This window comes from Schistocerca gregaria, chromosome 1 (assembly GCF_023897955.1).
Source record: "Schistocerca gregaria isolate iqSchGreg1 chromosome 1, iqSchGreg1.2, whole genome shotgun sequence".
NCBI classification, from domain to species: Eukaryota; Metazoa; Arthropoda; class Insecta; order Orthoptera; family Acrididae; genus Schistocerca; species Schistocerca gregaria.
The window spans coordinates 537,734,522-537,753,308 of NC_064920.1; the positions used below are offsets into that span (position 1 = coordinate 537,734,522).

The window sequence follows — 18,787 nt, forward strand, 5'->3', positions numbered from 1 at the left end:
TTTGCGTTTTATGTTTATTTTTTCTTGGTAAATGTAAGTCGAGTCTATCTCTTGTTGCATGGTCATGGACAGAGCTGTTTGTGCAGTAATTGCCAATGTTACTTTTGATGTGTACAACTGACTGGTAAATGTGTTCACATGGAGCAGTTAAAATTCCCAGTGTTTTGAACAGATCTTTACAATGAGCTCGACTACTATTTCTGGTTATTATTCTTATGGCTCTTTTCTGGAGTTTGAAAATTGTGTTCATATTTTGTGGATTTGTTCCCCAAAAAAGAATGCCATAGCTAAGAATTGAGTGTACATATGAATAATATGTAACTAAAAGACACTGCATGTTACACACAGATGATAGAATTCTAAGGGCATAACATGCTGATGACATTCTGTTTGCAAGTACCTTTGTGTGTTCGCACCACTTCAGCTGAGAGTCAATATTCATTCCTAGAAATTTTGCATTTGTTACACAGTCTATAGAGGTGCCATCTACATTTAATTTAACATTGTCATTTTTCCTCTTCAAACTGAAGTTCATGGCATTAGTTTTCTTTATGTTTAATGTCAATTTGTTGCTTATTGACCAATCGTAAACTTCCTTGAGAGTTTCATTTGCTATCTCGGTAAGGAGTTCTCTTGTTCTCTCAGTGACTATAATATTGCTGTCATCAGCGAAGAGAATTTTCTCACCATGAGTAACACTACTGGGAAAGTCATTGATGTATATCAGGAATAGTATTGGTCCTAATATGCTACCTTGTGGAACCCCTATATTAATATGTTTTGGTTCTGATAAGTATTTTACTAAATGTTTAGATCTATTTGAAGTATGTGTTATCTCTACTCTTTGTACCCTATCTGTTAGGTATGATCGAAACCAGTCATTAGCTACCCCTCTTATTCCTAATGCTTCTAATTTATTTAATAGAATCTTGTGGTCGACTGTATCAAAAGCCTTAGAAAGATCCAAAAATATGCCTGTGACACACTCATCTTTATCAAGAGCATTAAGTACAACTTTTGTGAATTCTACTATGGCTGACTCCGTATTTTTGCCACTTCGAAAACCAAACTGTGATTTGCTTAAAAGATTGTATTTATTCAGATAATTCATTAATCTGTCTTTCATAATTGCTTCTATTATTTTTGAGAATGCTGACAGCAGGGAAATGGGCCGGTAATTTTCTATGTCTTCTGCATTACCTTTCTTAAGCAAAGGTACAACTCTTGCCTGTTTTAGCTGCTCTGGAAATGTCCCTGATGTGAAGGATTCATTTATTATATTTGTTAATGGGCCTTGTATAATCCCTATGCATTGTTTCAGTACACACATTGGTACATCATCTAAGCCTTCTGACTTTTTATTTTTTAGCTTTTGAACAGTTTTATTGACTTCATTCTCTGTGGTTGGAAGTAACATCATTGTATCTAGTGCAACAATTTTTGCAGGTGTTATATTTGTTTTGGGGAATTTTTGCTGTAACTTCTCTGCAATACTTGAAAAATGCTCGTTTACATAGTTTGCTAAGTGTTGTGGATCATTTATTACCTTATCCCCCTCCCTTAGCAGTATGTTATTCTGCGTTTGTTTGCCTCTCCCCGTTTCCTTTTTTATAACATCCCAGACTGCTTTGCTTTTATTCTCTGCATTATATATTATTTTGTCATTAAATGACTTTTTTGCAGCAATCAGCACCTTCCTATAAATCTTTTTGTATCTATGATAGAAATTTAAAAATTCTGGATCATTGTGAATCTTTTTCATGGAACTGAGTTGTTTAAGTGTTTGGGAGGACTTCTTAATACCTGCTGTTATCCATCTGTTTTTGTGAGATGTTGATACAGTCATGCATACTTTTGGAAATGCTGTTTCAAAGTTCAATTTAAACAATGTGGAGAATTTGGAGAATTTCATATTCACATTGGTTTCCTTATACACTTCATCCCAGCTTTGTTTTTCTAGTTCTTTTGAAAAATCTTTTATTTTGATTTCTGATAGATGTCGTTTATAGGCTTGTAGTTTAGGGAATGATTCGATGCCTGATTTTACTGTTGTTATTTGACAGAGATGGTCTGATAGTCCGAGATCTTTTACAGCTACATCACATTTTTCCCTGTCTATATTTGTGGCCACATGGTCAATTACTGATGCAGTCATTGTAGTAACCCTTGTTGCACTATTGACCAATAGGGACATGCCAAAACTTTGAAGGATATTTATGAAGGTGCTGCTGGATTCATTTATGATATTAGTGTTGATGTTTATGTCCCCACACAGAATTATGTTGACCTTTGTACTTGAGACTTTATCTAGAACTTCTGTTAATTTATTGAAAAAAGTGTCCACACTACCATTGGGAGATCTATACACACACAAAATGTACACAGTGGCGTTCATAATACTATGCATAAGGTGTCGAACACCACATAAGGCGGGGACGGCCTATGATCCCGTAAGTGCAGATACACACCAAGCTCGAACTCCTCTGAGAATCTGCGAAAAGCCACGAGTAATGAGGATAATGGGCAAGTGGCACTACATCAGTAGTGTGTGGATAAGCTGAGAACTGTGTCCGAGGGGAAATCGACGAAGATAGTTTGTGCAATTGCGATGACCACTGTGATCGAATGGCCGCCGGAGCGGTAGCTCAGCGTGTTCGGTCAAAGGGTAAACTACCCTCTGTAATAATAATAGGAGACTGAGTGACTGGCTCAACGACGATCTAGGAGCGGTATCATGGGACGTCCGCAACGAACAGACTGAAATAAATAAATAAATGCATAGTCGTCAGCGCATATGTCTAGTAAGCGGGAGTCCCGGGTTCGAATCCCACCCGGTATAAATTTCCAACTTTCTCCAGTGATGTAAATTAATACTCACTGGCAGCTAAAGTCTTTAATTCTTCTGTGACTTGGCCCGTAATATTGGTTAAAAATGCTTGTGTGTGGCGGTTTCGAGGCGAGTGTTATTGCTAGCGACGGATCGCTGCGATCGGCCGTTCATGTATGGGCCCGTTAAACCTGTGATTGTTTTATACTATCATTTGTTAGAATATAGGACATATGGTCTAGGAATAAGGAATGAAAGTTTATTAAGAGCATTATTACCTAAGCCGACGAAATCAAATCCACATACAGTTCCCAAATGCGACCGTTTCCGAGTGACAGGTGGAAATCACACAGTCATGCATGTAGTTACGCCTTTATTATTATTATTGCGAAATTTATGTATAATACAGAACTGCGCACTCGTCGAAGGGTCTTCCACTTGGATGTGAGTAACTGCTAAAAGAGCCTGCGTAATTGCGCAGTGTTGTCATGGGCCTGTTTCGCCGTACGTGCAAGTCCCACTTAATAGAGAATATTTAAAAAAAAGAAACCGAATACTCCGAATAGATGAGTTCATTTCAGCGCATCGTAAAATCTGTTTGGCCATTGACTACATTCCATGCAGTGAAGGGCATATTTCACATTGATTTTTTTTTTATTTTCCGTCGAACTAATTGACATTGCAGTGCTCAATGTAGGGAAACCTCGGCACCAAGAGTGACTGTACTTTACATTCACGGGCCCAACTGTTATGTTCTCAAGGAAGAAAATTACTGCCAGCGATCAACAGGATAATTCAGGGAGTACAACATGCAGCCTTGTGCGGACTGGAAGATAACTCGTTTGCGGATTATACAGTATACATGTACTCCTTACGCTGGTAATGATATATATAGAAAAGATTTCTTCAGTTCTCTAAGCGGCTGGAATAATCCATCATTATGCCCAAAATCTTGCTGCAAATTACTGATTTCAGGGCAGACATAAGAAAATAGCGGCGTAAATAAAATTGCTGCTGCTATTATTGAACGGGTCTCTGTTTTATTGTCTTCTGTAAACATCGTAGAACAGTTGAAAGTAAAGTGTGTCTATTGTTTCACACACAGTTCCTGTGACACAAAATGCATCATTGTCGATAAGTAATTCGTTTAAACGGTCTTTTTCAATCTCTAATTTTTTTGAGTTGCTCTCCATGTACGTCGTCGACATGCACATTCATCTTTTTCTAAGAAGCAGGACGTTATTTTTTGTTACAGGTTTCAGCAAGGCGCTGTAATCGCAAACTCGCTTGTCGGAAGTGCCGCTAGGCGGCAGCACCGCAGCTAGTGACGCGGCTCGTCGCTCAGTGATCAGCTGTGTTTGGCGGCAGAGAGTCGAGTGAGAGGTGGCGGTGTAGGTGCGCACAGAAGAGTTGACAGATTCAGCTTTTTATTGTGAAGATATACTTGCGTCCTCTTTGATACAAGAATCCCGTTGACACAACGCACGGGTATTTAAAGAGTGCCATTGTGAAACAAAGATCTGAGCATATGCTCTATTATCGGGAACAATAACTTCTGGGGAATAGACCGTCTTCTGAAACGGTAAGTGTTCTTGATTAAGCTGTCTGTATTTTGATTCTCTATTCGGGAAGAAAGTTAAATGCAAATGTCAGTTTGAGTTATGACAGTTAAATTATTTTTACACCTTTTTTATTTCTAATGTCAGACAATATTAAGATCCGTAACGGGAGCACTTAATTTTGGAGCCCCCTGTAATTATGCATTGAAGCTACAAAATTTACTTTCGACATTTCCAGGTTCTAGAAATGATAGCATAAAAAGCTGCAAGAAGCATTCTGAAGTAGGACGACAAGAAAACGTTGTGATGTACAGCATGCATGCAATCGGAAAATTCATAAGCAACTTCAGGGACTTCTACAATGAAATCAACGCAGCAACGCTAACAGGAGCAATTGACGTGGTCGTTGTTGAACAACCCGATGGCAATTTTACGTGTTCACCATTTCATGTTCGCTTCGGAAAACTGGGGGTTTTGCGTAGCAGGGAAAAAGTGGTACGTATTGTCATACACAATAACACGTACGTAACAATTGTGTTTACATTTTACCGCTAATAGTACGCATTTTGAAATGACAGATATCAGCTGTTCTTGTAGCTGTTTTTTCCTGTGGCAGAACAATGACGCGCTTGGTGCAAGATGGATTTTCTGTGAATTTGGTGTGCTCGTTGTATTTTGAAATGTGAATTATCATTTAGTTTATAGCGAAAAATGTTTATCAGTAACTCTTATGGGGTTTCAACGTACGCGCTTGTGCTAATGATTTTTGATGATTAATCAGTATATCTACTTTCTTAGGTGGACATTGAAATAAATGGCGAGCCGCAAGATATTCATATGAAATTGGGAGAGAGCGGTGAGGCATTTTTTGTTGAAGAAGTTCCAAGTGGTAATGGATCGGATGAATACATACCACCACATTTAGCCTGCTCTCCGATACCTCAAGATTTTTTCCCACCACATTTTGCAAGTCGGGAGCTTCACGAGGAAGAGACAGCAGCAGAAGCCGATACCGACGTCCATCACAGCAGTGACAGTATACATGATGAAACTACGTTTGTAATGGATGATGTATCTAGTCACCCAGATGATCAAAAAGACAACACAAGGTCTTTCGAAAGTACCACGGGCAAAGAAGTTACTGAGTCTCAGTTACCTGATAGTGCTTCACTAATTCAGCCAAAGACTTTTTGTGCAGAAACTCTGAATGAAAGTAGTGATTCAGCCGAAAAGGTCCGTAAAATTAGCATTGTTCAAGGAGAGTTTAGGCCGATTTCGGTGGATGGAGATTTTGAGCTAGGTGAAAGTACACACACTGGCGCTCAGCATGACAGTGTTGCTGTTGCCTCTCAGAGCTTATCACAAAGGAAGGATTCGCATAAAGAGAATTCCGCACCATCCGAGGACAGTTTGAAACCTGTAAATTCAAACAATAGGAGGAAGAAGCGTAGGAAGTCATTGAAGAAAAAGGCTGGTCAGAAGAAGACCAATGGAGGAGGTGGCTCAAGCAGTCAAACAGATCATTCCGAACTGTCAGAGGGCCGGGAGGCGAAGGACCAAGATGATGTCGCAGAACAGTCGTGCCACGATGAACAGGTCAGTAAATTTTCTGCAGTTGATGGTACTCATAAAAATAATTGCCAACTTTGGTGAGGTACAAATTAGTAATTTAACATATTTTGCGTACTTTCGTTCACTGAAGTCCTAAGAAATGATATTCTGGTGTGACTTTACATTTAGTCAAAGATAAAATACCACAAAAGTAATTAGAATTATACGTAGGTTGTACATACATACCTCTTGCTAGTATATTTAAGAAGTTCCGAATGCTAACCAAAGCATTACAATAGCGTCATGTGCTGATGAAATTTAACGTCAATACATTTTCAGTTAACGGTTATAGATATTCACAAATACAACAGTAGAAGGAAATATCTGCACTTCCCTTTCCATAATTCATACTTTTGGAACAGAAAGGAGTGATTTACATAGTTACTAGAATATTCAGCAGTATGCTCATAAGAATAATAAGCTTCACAACAGGGATGTTTTAAATATAGATTGGTGATCCTTAATAGGGGGCAGTCAATTGCAAATTTTAAGATGACCAATGTCAAGCCTTATTTTTTAATTGCCACTGAAATCGTTTTTTTTTTAATATTGATGCATTCAATATCATCATGGTCCCATTGTACAAAATATGAAGGCATTGATCTCATTGTTTCTTGGAGTATGGATTGCATGTTGATGAAGTCTTGTATTTCAGGCTGAACCACCTGTCACATGCAGCCACCTTGGAGGTGTTATTGTGGACAGTGATGTGACAACAGTGTACTGTTCAGAGTGTGACACGTGTCGTAAAAGCCAGTTAAAGCCAACAATTACAGTCAGCAGTCCAGATCCACATACTTCTGTGTGTGATGCAGAGCCTGATAGTGTACTTGTTGCAGCGGCCAGTAACTTGGCTGAGCTTTCAAGGATACAGCATGCTTCCACAGAGACTGACTTCCATTTCTTCAGTGACACTGAATTGACTCCAGGATGCAGGTAAGAAGTGACGTGAAACTTAATTTTCACTACTATCTTACCACAATAATGTGTTGTCATTGTTCCTGTGAGGATTACATTGCCCTAAAAAGAATGAATTATATCAGTCCAACCAAAAGAAGCGTTAGACGTAGTTGTTTCATTTGGAAGTATTCTTATATCTGAAAATATTGGTCTCGTACTTCCTACGAAATGTGAGCTGTGTGATTTGCTACATTCAGTGGAATTATCATTCTTAGTGATACCTTTCTGTAAAGACTTTATCTGGAAATGTGAAACATATGAGTGGGGCAGAGAGGCGTTAATAAGTTGATACTGTATGGTATTAGAAGTCGTAATAAAAGCAACATAGAAATCACTACTGAACCAATTTATTTATGGGGTTCCTTTTTGCTGTGTATCATTCCACTTTGATGTAAAACATATTCTTCAACATACCAACAGGTTATGTTTTTTCTGTGTGTTAATGTTTTCTGCCTAATTACCTCACTGTAGACATGATATTAAATTACAGAAAAGACAATATTAGAAAGAAAGTGAATTGATGTGAAATTTGCAGCATTCCTGTATTATATACTGGTCTTTCTAGCCTTAGAGAGCAAATTGTATACATACCGTCATCTGAATAATATGCAACCACAACTCATGGTGGTTGTAAGAAATGTATGAAAATGACATTTTACCTTGAAAAAAGTATTTACGAACGTGTGCTTGCAACATATCAGAAATGAAGTTTTAGGATTATAACACAACTATAAAATATGCCAAACAAAAAAATGTAAATTGGGGTAAATACAGCCTGAAGCAACTAAACCTGGTTGGAGTTACTCCAAAGATTGAAACATAAAGCAAATGCAACACATTAAGAGTTTATTACATGAACCATAGAACTTCTTGTTCAGAGTAAATTTCAAAAAAACTGGAATTGTTGTTCTGATTTAGAAATCCTTTAGTGGTGCAAAGAAAATAAAGGCATTCTGAAGGATTGGGACATTTCACATCTGTGGTGCTTTCCAGATATTTATAATAAAATAAGGAACATTTTTAAAAAAAAAAGCAACTGAATTGTAGTGAGATAAGTGCTCATTACTCTGCAGGATGTATGCTGGCACTTAAAATACTCGAGTGTTCTAGGAAAAAGAGTAAACATGTCTTTTACTCAGGTCTGATCAGTGTTTTATACTGACCTTGTGTGTGATGTGTACAAAATAGATTACGTTATATCTTGCACATTTTGACCTCTTTGTGTGAATGTGAAAATAAATGTCACCATTAAACATCAGGAATGTGTAACAGAGAAAAAGTGTTAATGTTTCATGTAACTATTTAACCATATGGTTTATGTGGAAGACTGACTCAGGCACAATGTGTTTGGCAAACTTTTGTGCAAGAACAAGTAAAAAGGTTAAATGAAATGTTAGATACAGATGTACAGGAATTTTATTCAGTAGCCTAAAATAGGAAAGAAGGTGGAAGCAGCAGTGGAGTGAAAATATTGTATTAGCAGAAAAATGTTATTTACTGGAAACAATATACCTTATGACAAGGTTGATTTTGTGTGCAGTGAATGATTTCTTCATATAACTTTGTTCTCTGGAATCTCTCTGCTTTGTGGAATATTGTAGTTTCAGTCACAGTTTAATTTGTGTCTTGTATGTTAATATTTCTTTGGAAGTATTGCCATTTTTCAGATATACATTTCAGGCTTCCAGAATGGGAGAATAGCCAGAAAATTATATATTTCCAAAGGAGACAAACCAATAAATTGTCCTGCATCATTTGTGAATTGTGTAACGTGGAATGTGTGTCAGATCACACTGCTGTTGCTTATTATTTGTGCTATGGAATCATTTATACAAAATTAAAGTTCACTTTCTAAGAAGTGTTTTGCTGCTTTATTGTCTAATTGCTGAATTCTCATATACCAGTGCTGATGGAACATAATTGTTTTCTTCTGCTTAACTTCCTCACAGAAGAGAAATTCCGAGCTGCCGAATTACGTCTGCTCTTTCAGAAACAGCCTTCGAAGTTTTAACATCAGTCCTGAGCCATTTGTAAATAACACTTATGAATTAATACACCATTAATTTTATCTGTGTTCTAGTTTTTGTTACTGTTGTATGGTTCCTTTCATCAGTGGTGCACTTGGTGGGTCTGGGACCCCAGTGAAATCCCTTCTGCATGAATCGTTCTAATTTCAAACATTGTCTACAACATTCTGTGATATATCCTCCTGTGGACGTTGCATGCATGAAATGGTGTAGAGCCATTAGAACTAGTATTTTTGTTAATATCAATCCATTGGTGTTTTTGTAAGACAGGCAGTCAGTCAGTCATTAAAAGATGTTCACATATCTAATTGAATTTACTGTTATGCTCTGTGAAGTAGTAGTGTACAGCACTGTTTATTTGTTATATTTCAGTAAAAATAATTCCTGCATGATTGAATTCAAGCAGTGCTTCATAGTTTTTGTACGCATGTAATTGATATAAATGTACACATTCCCTGACTTTATGAGATTGAGTTTATTTTTCCCGGATATATTAAATAATAATTTATAGTGCCAGACTGATTGTTTCATTTAAAGTAGTGTAGAATATTTTATTAATTATAAGGTTGATTCATTGCTAAGCACCTGAACTAGCCATAAAACTCAAAATTTAATTTGTTTTGGTATTAGAAAGAATTGTAGCTTTTCATTGTGTTGGTTACTGCATACATTCACAATACTTCTTAACAGTGATACGCACGATTGGGTTGTAATAGATTTTCCATTTTTTTTGCGGAATTGTGTTAAGATTTTTGGAAATATACAGTTGTTATAAAAACCACAAGCAGATCACCATAAGTATATTTTACTGTCATGTTTCACAGTTTGGTTTCGTGCATTTCCTTCTGCTCTTATCTTCGCCAACTATAATTTTCTCTTTCTTGTCTGACACTGAGCAAGTTGGTGGTGTGCCAAGACACTGAACTCTTGGTCATGAGGATGACAGTTCAAATCCCTGTTCTGCCATCCACATGTAGGTTTTCTGTGACTTCATAAATCACATAAGGTGAATGCTTCGATGGTTGATCTGACAGGATGGGCTTCCATTTTTTCTCAGGCTGAGGTTGTGCCTGTCTCTCAAGACCTTGCTTATCGGTGACAGTATGTCATCTCATTAGTATCCTATTCAGGTTTCATTTTCACATGACTAATATTTAGTCTCTGCTGACCTTTCATTGCAGATGAACAGTACCGTCATTCTGTTTACTAACCTATTGTGGAGTTGTTGCTAAGTGTTGTTGATCGGAACAGAGCTGAACTTGGAGATTGGGGGATCAGTCTTCAAATTGAGTATCACCTCTGATTTTATGCTTTTGTTAATGCCAAGTGATTTCTTCACCAAGTTCTGCTGATGTCAAGGTGATTCCTTCACCAAGAGTCATATCCTGTTTAATAGCATGGTATTGCAGGCAATCAGTGTAGTTCATCTATAAGGTTCTTAACCTCAGAGCTCTTTAACATTTATTGCACTCACTCCTGCCAAGCTAAGTCATACTTTTATATGTGCTATGTAAAACGTGTGTTCTTACTGAAATGTTTCATCTCAGTTGGTTTTCTCACAAAATTCAATGTCCTTTAAAACTACTCAGAAGTGTAGAGTTTACTATCTACATAGGATTTTGTGGCATGTACAGCCTATGAACTAAACATTGATCACACTTGCTTCTGTTACTGTGTTCAGTACTAGCAATTTACTCATAATTTTTGATGCTATCATTCATGTCCATGGACAGAAACTGACCTTAAGTCAACGGCAACCATCCAAACTTGTTTTTGTGGTTTTCCTAAATTACTTCAGGAGAAAGCTGTGGTGGTTGTCATGAATCGGGTGTAACTCATTTATTTTCTTTCTCTTATCCAATGAAGCAGGTGCGCAGTCACTAATTACCTCAGTGTCCATGGGATGTTTAACTTCAATACTTCTCTTCCACCATGAGAGCAACTTCTCACCGTACTGCTCACTGTTCACATGTTTCAATCTGAAGAAGTAAAAGCTGTGCGTCTAAAGACTGTAGGTTGTACTTTGATTTTGTTTATGTGTTAGTAGTCAGTTTTTGACATTTGTGTATATGATGTAGATACAAAGATATGTTGTACAGAAACACAGCAGAAAATGTGGAATTAACTTTCCTGTTCAGTTTTGAAATTGATGTATTCAGTGTAAGATTAAACTATTTAGGTAATTTCATTCATTTAATTCGAGGTGTGGATGTGTTTCGTACTTTTCATTGACTATCGAGTTAATGTTTTACTTCAGCTATTTAACATCTTGCCATACTTTGTAAATGTTTTGGTCATTAATTAGCACAATTTACTTACTGTTAGCCTTCTCTGTATCAGCTTGCTTGAAGATAAATAAAATCTACCTCTTGAATTATAGTGTATGAATCATCATTTGCATTTACCCATTAATTTAGTTATTGTGTTACTATGTGTTACCATTGTTTTCTTGACTGTCCCCATATGATTAGTACAGTTAAGTTGGTGACTCAAAGTTTGATGTGATATAGCCCACAGGACTCACGTCCCAGCTCCCCAGTGCAGTCAGATACAGAGTACGAGGTCAACAGACAGTCAAAGGGTGTTAGTACGGAAGGATGCCTCAGCCAAGATGAACATGGAGTAATGCAGCAGTCATGGCGATGGGGAGAACTGCCTTCCCCACCAGCCAGATCTCTGTCCACACAGAGCCCACGTGTGATGACTAAGGAGAAGCCTGACCTGGAGCCGGTATCTTCTAGTGATGAGGATGTCCAGAAACAGCAACAAGGTTGGTCTCCTGTTTCATGTAATCATTTAGAATTCTGATGTAGTTAATTAAATCTAGAACAACTTTCCTTTGAACGGGTGTATATCACAACAAATTGCACACATATATTATCTGCAAATAATACAGAAACTGTGCTGTAAACAAAGACTTTCTGTTACGTGTTACAACATAGTGTTGCTGTCTTCAGTTTGTTGCTGTACAGTGACACCTCTCGAAGTTCGAGCTGCCATTGGTCTGTGACCACTGTGTAGATTTAATGTTAGGATGAACCTTGATAAGTTTCACTAAGGCCAAAATTGTCCATGATCACGTATTCACAGACCTACATCTTTATCTGTACTCTGCAAACTACTGTAGTGTATGGCAGTGTGTGCTTCCCATTGAACCACATAGTTGGGTTTCTTCCCTTTCTGATCACATGTGGAGTATGGGGAGAATGGCCGCTTAAATGCCTCCGTGCAGGAATACTTAGGATGCTACTGTATTTGCATAAATTCCTTACTTGATGCAGTCTCTAATGTTAATGTACGTAGTGTTCTGACATAATACACAGTTTACAGAAAAAATTACTGATTTAAGCATTAAACTGTATGAATGGTCAAAGAGGACATTGAAGATGGTAGTTTCCTTGGGTTTTGCTGCCATGTCACAAAATCGATGACTCAATATTTCGATAATGGATTTCTTTGCCATCTTCGGGAGACAGAGCTGCTGCTGAGTCCAGCTGAAAACTTATGCTGAGGCTGGCAACTTGTCCTAAATGGGCCATCGTACCATACACAGAAGTATATTGCCCACCACTGGTGCACATACGACCAGGCTTATGGTGCTATTGGGAAAGTCTTTAAAGTCGTAGAACATTAAAGGTGATCATTATTTGTTATTATAAGATGATCACTGCCACGTAAGGAATTGCTGAACTCTATACGAAATAGATAACAGAATATCAACAAACCTTTTATAAATTGGGAACAAGTAAAGAAACAGCTTCCATGTTGCAAGAAACTCAAATCTGGATAATTGACCAATAGAAACCTGGACTGTTGTCTAAAGATTATACTGTGACACATTATCCAATGCCGGGTGTGTTTTATTAAGGAGAATGAATAAAGTATACAACCACAGTACTTTCTTGCAGATGTGAACCATGGTGGAGGTTTTGCGTGGTCATATCATGTTTTTTCAGTCCATCAGTCATACTGAGGGCTGTAGAGTAGTTTAAAGTGACTGAATTCATTCGATGTCACCAATATTGTTCTATTTTTAGCTGGAAATGTCAGATTGTTTCGACAAGCCTGAGAAAAGAATAGCATGCCCAATGTGGCCTCTGTAATTTGTTGCTATTTATATATTTTCATGAAAACAAAGGCAGTTGAAGATTTGCTCCTGCTATATATCTCGAAGAATGATACATGTTTCTTTGTGAGAAATTACACAAAACCACATAACTTCCATTCAGGATATAAAAGCATCAGTTACCTATATGTCAGATTGTTTTTGTTATCAAAGATACATTTTACACTATATTAATAGATGTTGATATTTTGCTAAGAACCTTAGGTACTAAAGAATTTCTGTAGTTCCACATGTGTGGCTGACATTTAGCTTATTGTTAGTAGTGACAATTTTAGCAACTACTTTTGAAAGGAATACTGTTCCTGCTCCTCTGTGAACTGAAAACTGACTAATTGTGTTGAACTGTGTTTACACAGATGATACTCCAGCAAAATAACTTAAATCTTGGTTATAAGTGACCTAATATACACATTTAAAATGTTTGTGTCACTGGCATAGATTCTGACATATATGCATTTTCTCTATTCTATTGAAATTTATGTTAGGACTCTCTTGGCTATATTTAAAGAGTGCACAGAAAATTGTACTCTTAAGTCTAATGCACATCTTTTCTCTACAAAATAAGCTGCTGCTTGGTGGATGGTACTGCATCTTCTCATTGCTATGCAGGCTGTGGTAACAGGTTAAAAATAAGTTTACTAACAAATAAAAATTGTAGAAGTAATTGGTAAAGCATAAATTAGTGATTTTTATGGTTCCATTAGGATTTATAATGGGCATGCTTGGGGTAGTCTTGCCTGGGGGTGTCAGTTGCATGGTTATTGCATGTAGCTTTGCAGCTATTGCAACATGGCGAATGTTATGTGGCTTTGCAGCAGCAGAGGCAGCGCAGAGGTCCATGCTGAGTGGCATGTTCAGTTTTATGAAGAAGACAAAAAGGATTCGCCACAACCCAGAGTCTGAAGGAATCTACTTGTCTGATCTCAATATGGATGAACTGGACCCTGAGGTGGCTGCCCTGTATTTTCCCACATCTTACAGGCAGGGCCCCTCTACTGCTGCTCCTCAACATCTTCAAGAAGGTATATGTTGCTGATGCTGCTTATGGTGGCTGGGCTTTATTAATGAATAAAAAAAAATCCGATGAGTTTATTACCACTTTATTCATACAATAAGCATTTGATTGTGTGTCAGACTATAAATACTAATTAAGCTAATAACTTTCCTCTTTTTGTTTAGAACCACAAGAGAGGCAGAGAGAAGATGATGCAGAGTCAGGAAATGGAACGTCTCTACCTCAGTCTCCAAACAGTGTTGAAGGAGCAGTTTGTGGTCCAAAGTCTTTGGATAGTGATTTTGATGAATTGAAACACTCAGTTTTTGAAAAAAAGTATGTATTCTAACAAGTATGCTAATGAAAACTGGATTTATATTTAAATTAAATTTCTGTTCATCGGATTATGCAGAGTGAGCTTAATAGTTTTTTGCTAAGATATGTTTACTGTTCATTTACAGATCATATGGAGAAATATCCTTGTCTCTTTGTGGTGGCTTATCAGATGGAAGAAAAGGACCATCAGAGGATGCATTTCTACAGAATATTATTGCATATGATGATATCGTTAGAGATCCAAAGATTATTGAGAGCCCAAATTTAGTTGTGAGATTTAATGGAAAGTTCTACAACTGGAAGACAGCTTGCCCAATAGTGATGTCACTTGTAGTTTATCAAAAACCCCTGCCTCAGGTTAGTAAAAGAATTTTGTTTGAAACCTTTCCGCATTGTGAAACATTGTTTTGTGACCTTCTCCTATTTTTGGTTGTTACATTATGGAGAACTAAACTTCTCCAAAGTGTAAACATACTGTCTTTTAATTCCATTTCACATCAAAGCATTTGGTTTTTACATTAGAAAATAAACATTCTTAATAGAATAATGTACTTCATAACTAATGCATTTGGAATCTTGTGTGGTTTGACTCAAAACATACCTTACATTTATGAAGTGTTGATTAGCTACTTTCAACTAAGCATCAGTGTCAAGCACATTTGTAACATCTCCACAAGTGACATCAAATGCAGGTGTTAAAAATGTGTTAGACAGTGACGCTTAGTCGAAATTAGCTAATCACATGATTAATTTAACATCGCATTACAGCCTTCTACGGACCATGTTTACATTTATTAGGCATCTGCAGCCTGTGGATCCCCAAAAATACAAAATTTATGAAGTCATCTATGAGTGAGCTATGTGCTGTTACTGTTATCATCCTGCTAAGGTATTCCTTCAGCATACAGTTTATTCAACACTGATGTCATTCAACAACAGGCTGTCATCCTGATTTCACTTTATGCGTGTATGTGGAATTTTTAACGTTATTTTTCTGGTGGGGTAAATTTCTCCATAGGCATACATAAATTGAACAACGCTTGTTTGTTTGAGGAAACTTAGTGGAGCCTTATCTGTTATTTTGTGGTATAGCAACAGTATTTCTCACAACTTGTGGTTGTTCCTCGTTTCATAGTAGCTTGTTCAGTGCGCATAGTATGATACTTCGCAACAGAGAAGAAATGACCTGCTAGCCAAAACTCACTACACTCACATACACCATTAGAGTGTCTTCCTCAATTTTGTCACATAATCAGAGCCTATGATTAATATTTGTTGCTAATAGAGTGAGGCTGGTTCTTTAATATTGCTCAAGTGTGTGGGACCCATACCAAATACAGGTTGTATATGCCCCAGGAAATCGGGGGGGGGGGGGGGGGATCAAAAAATTTTTTTCATCTGAGAAAAAATCTGTAAAAAACCCAGGAATTTTTCATTATTTTAGTTATCAGTTAAGTTTTTGTAATTTTGACTGGTAGAAACTGATACTCTAGCAAAGAATATTACTGAGAGGAAAAACATAATAAAACATTAGTTGCAAAGGAAATGTGAGTTATTGCTTTGGTTGCTGAAGTAGAAACCTTTAAGCCTTTGTACTTCTGCTATTTTCATTCGTTAATGTCATATGCTGTTATATTCTGGGGGAACCAACCTCTCGCAAAGAAAATTTTCACCGGAAAAAAAAAAAAAAAAAAAAAAAAATAAATCTATTAGAATAATGAGTGGTATCCACCACAGGCAATCTTGCAGGTGCTTGTTTTGAAAGATGGGGATACTTGCCACTTCCACACAATATATCTTTTCCTTATTGACCTTTGTCTGTAAAAACCCTTCTGTCTAGAAAGATAACTGCCAATTTCATGACTGTAACACAAAAACCAATGACAGTCTGCACATTGAACTGAAAAGCCTCACTACGGTTCAAAAAGGAGCTTATTACTCCAGCGTTAAGTTGTTTAATGCTCTTCCACCACACATCAAATGCCTTCACAAAAGATTGCCAGCATTCAAACTAACTCTCAAGGGGCACCTGATAGAGAAATCTTTTTATACAGTTGATGAATATGTGAAATGTATGTAATCACTAAATTTGTAAGTGTTGTAAACTTAGTATACTTAATTTTATTTTGAATGCTATCATAGGCATATGACAATTATTTATTGGTATTCCTGCATTTACACATCCTTAACATGTGAAACAAAAATGTTCTGTTAACTGAATGTGCTGTTGTTTAGCTGATATCTTATTTACATTGTATCTTTTATTTATGTAAGATATATTTCAACTGTGTACAATCTGCACATTCCATATCATAAATATATTACCCTTTCTTAACATGTGAAACACAATTTTCTGTTAATTGATTGTGCTGTTGTGTAGTTGATTTTTATTTTCAGTGTATCTTTTTATTTTATTCATACAAGTTATGTTTGAACTATGTAGAATCTGACACATTCCATACCCTTACGATTCACTCGCTACCAGGATCTATGGAACATGAAATGAAATAAAATAAATAAATAAAATAAAATGGGCATTGCAGTAATTGCATGATGAATCGGATCCAGGAGGGCAACGGTGGTGTGCTAGTTTTCCATCAGTTGACAGTCTGTGGAAGAAGGTAGCCCATACTGCCTGCTTCATTTTCAACAAATCATCAGTATTATTTCTAATGGCCATCCTATAATACTGCTGTAGTTGATCAGTAATTTTGTCTGTCAGCCTGCCTTTTATGGTTTTCCCATCAGAAAGTTTCTTTTCTCTCAAACTTTGTTTCATCTTCCTCACCCTAGGGCCCATTCTCTTTTGGACATGACCAACACATTACAGTTTTGTGATCTTCTCATCACAAGGCTGAGCGTGAGTGGCTACTTCACTGTTCTGTGCTTTGGAGTCTCCATCACCTAAGAACTTGGTGTAACACATTCCCCTTTTGTTCACAGATAGACTAAAAATTTCAATAGCTGTAGAGGCCTTGATACCACTACTTCTTCCTTCATTATTTCTGCCACAGATATGCCCTTCTTCCTTCCCTGATGTTTGGTTAAAATCTGGTAATCTCTTACCATTTCAGTATCCATACTGGTCACTGTAGCAACAGAATTCTTAGAACTGTAGTAGCACTTCTGCCAAGTGCCATCAAAAGCTACTGATATGCCAGTCATATGATCATTTATTTCAAAAGCTTCATTTGCAGGACCCACCATTGTCTCACATGCAACAGATTCCACAGCAGCTCCAGTAAATTCTGCATACTTGTTGATCTTACAAGGTGGGTGTGGCATGTTCGTCACAGCACACATCGTTTCTGCTGAAGTGTGTCCTTTGCCAGTACCTCTCAATCCATAAAAACATCTTAACATTTACTTCAAAATAATTATCTTTAACTTATCAGAATTCCAAAATGAATGAGTATATTTACAAATGGCAAAATTAATGATAAGTTTCTCGCCGTCCTCATATTTTACAACACACACATTCATCTAACATCCTAGTTAGGATGTGTAAATCTGTCAGAATATAACCTAACCTACCGTTTACGTCACTTTCGTTTTGAGAAAACTGCGTGTCACAACACTTTATTTTAATCTTCTCAGTACTAATAGGTGTTTCTCTAGATAATGGTGAGTTTGCCTGTATTTCATTGCCTGTAACTTCACACACCACATGCTGAACACAATGATTTCCTTTATTCGAAAATCTACTACCATGAAACCCACGTTTCTTAAAAACACTTTGTTTTGGCATCATATTTTACTTTTTGAGAGATTTTCCAATACAAATGCATAATTTAACCTTTAAAAGACAGAAATCTACAACCTTCTATACAAAATATTACTAATTTTATTAGATTTTGGAATAAAAATTTTAACCTTTTCAACCGGTGTAGATTATATTTTAAAAAATAAAATAAAATACTTCCCATGTGAATTTATAAGTGATTTATATATCATTTTATTCAGAAGATTGCAAATTTTATAATGAGATAAAATCCGAGAACGTGAAATTTTTTTTTTCTCCATTCTAACGCCCCTTAAGTGATGTTGCTACTGGCTGGCATCACCTCATGTTCTATACTCTGAATATTGGCTGGTGAGATCATGTGACCAGAGATATGATTGGCTTACAAAAGAGCATCACAATCTTGATTTTGATGCTTTGGAAACTCACATGCTGTGTTTGGAGGAATTCAAATTTATAATTCCAAAATTTTGAAAATATGGGGTGTACATGTTGCTGTACATCAGAGATCTTTTCAGGACCCTTTTCTTTCCTTTCTTTTTTTTCTAAAGTGGTAGCAGGAAGATCTATGCTGGTGTGTAAAATGTTAACAATTCAAAGGATTG

At 36.8% G+C, this 18,787-nt stretch overlaps 1 protein-coding gene across 19 annotated transcripts in view; it reads left to right on the forward strand.

The window, feature by feature from the left end:
• LOC126355485 (phosphatidate phosphatase LPIN2) overlaps window positions 1-18,787 on the forward strand; it is a 284,685-nt gene that overhangs the window by 249,368 nt on the left and 16,530 nt on the right. For 5 of the 19 annotated variants that reach the window (XM_050005927.1, XM_050005913.1, XM_050005934.1 and 2 more), the window contains 7 exons: window positions 4,083-4,409; window positions 4,625-4,881; window positions 5,185-5,982; window positions 6,653-6,933; window positions 11,495-11,754; window positions 14,290-14,440; window positions 14,566-14,797. In XM_050005927.1, coding sequence (XP_049861884.1) covers window positions 4,693-4,881; window positions 5,185-5,982; window positions 6,653-6,933; window positions 11,495-11,754; window positions 14,290-14,440; window positions 14,566-14,797 — 1,911 coding nt within the window. In that variant the 5' untranslated portion in view covers window positions 4,083-4,409; window positions 4,625-4,692. Of the gene's footprint in view, window positions 1-4,082; window positions 4,410-4,624; window positions 4,882-5,184; window positions 5,983-6,652; window positions 6,934-8,906; window positions 8,988-11,494; window positions 11,755-13,925; window positions 14,133-14,289; window positions 14,441-14,565; window positions 14,798-18,787 lie in introns of all 19 variants that reach the window. The other 14 variants (XR_007565507.1, XM_050005811.1, XM_050005804.1 and 11 more) reach the window with 5 other exon arrangements.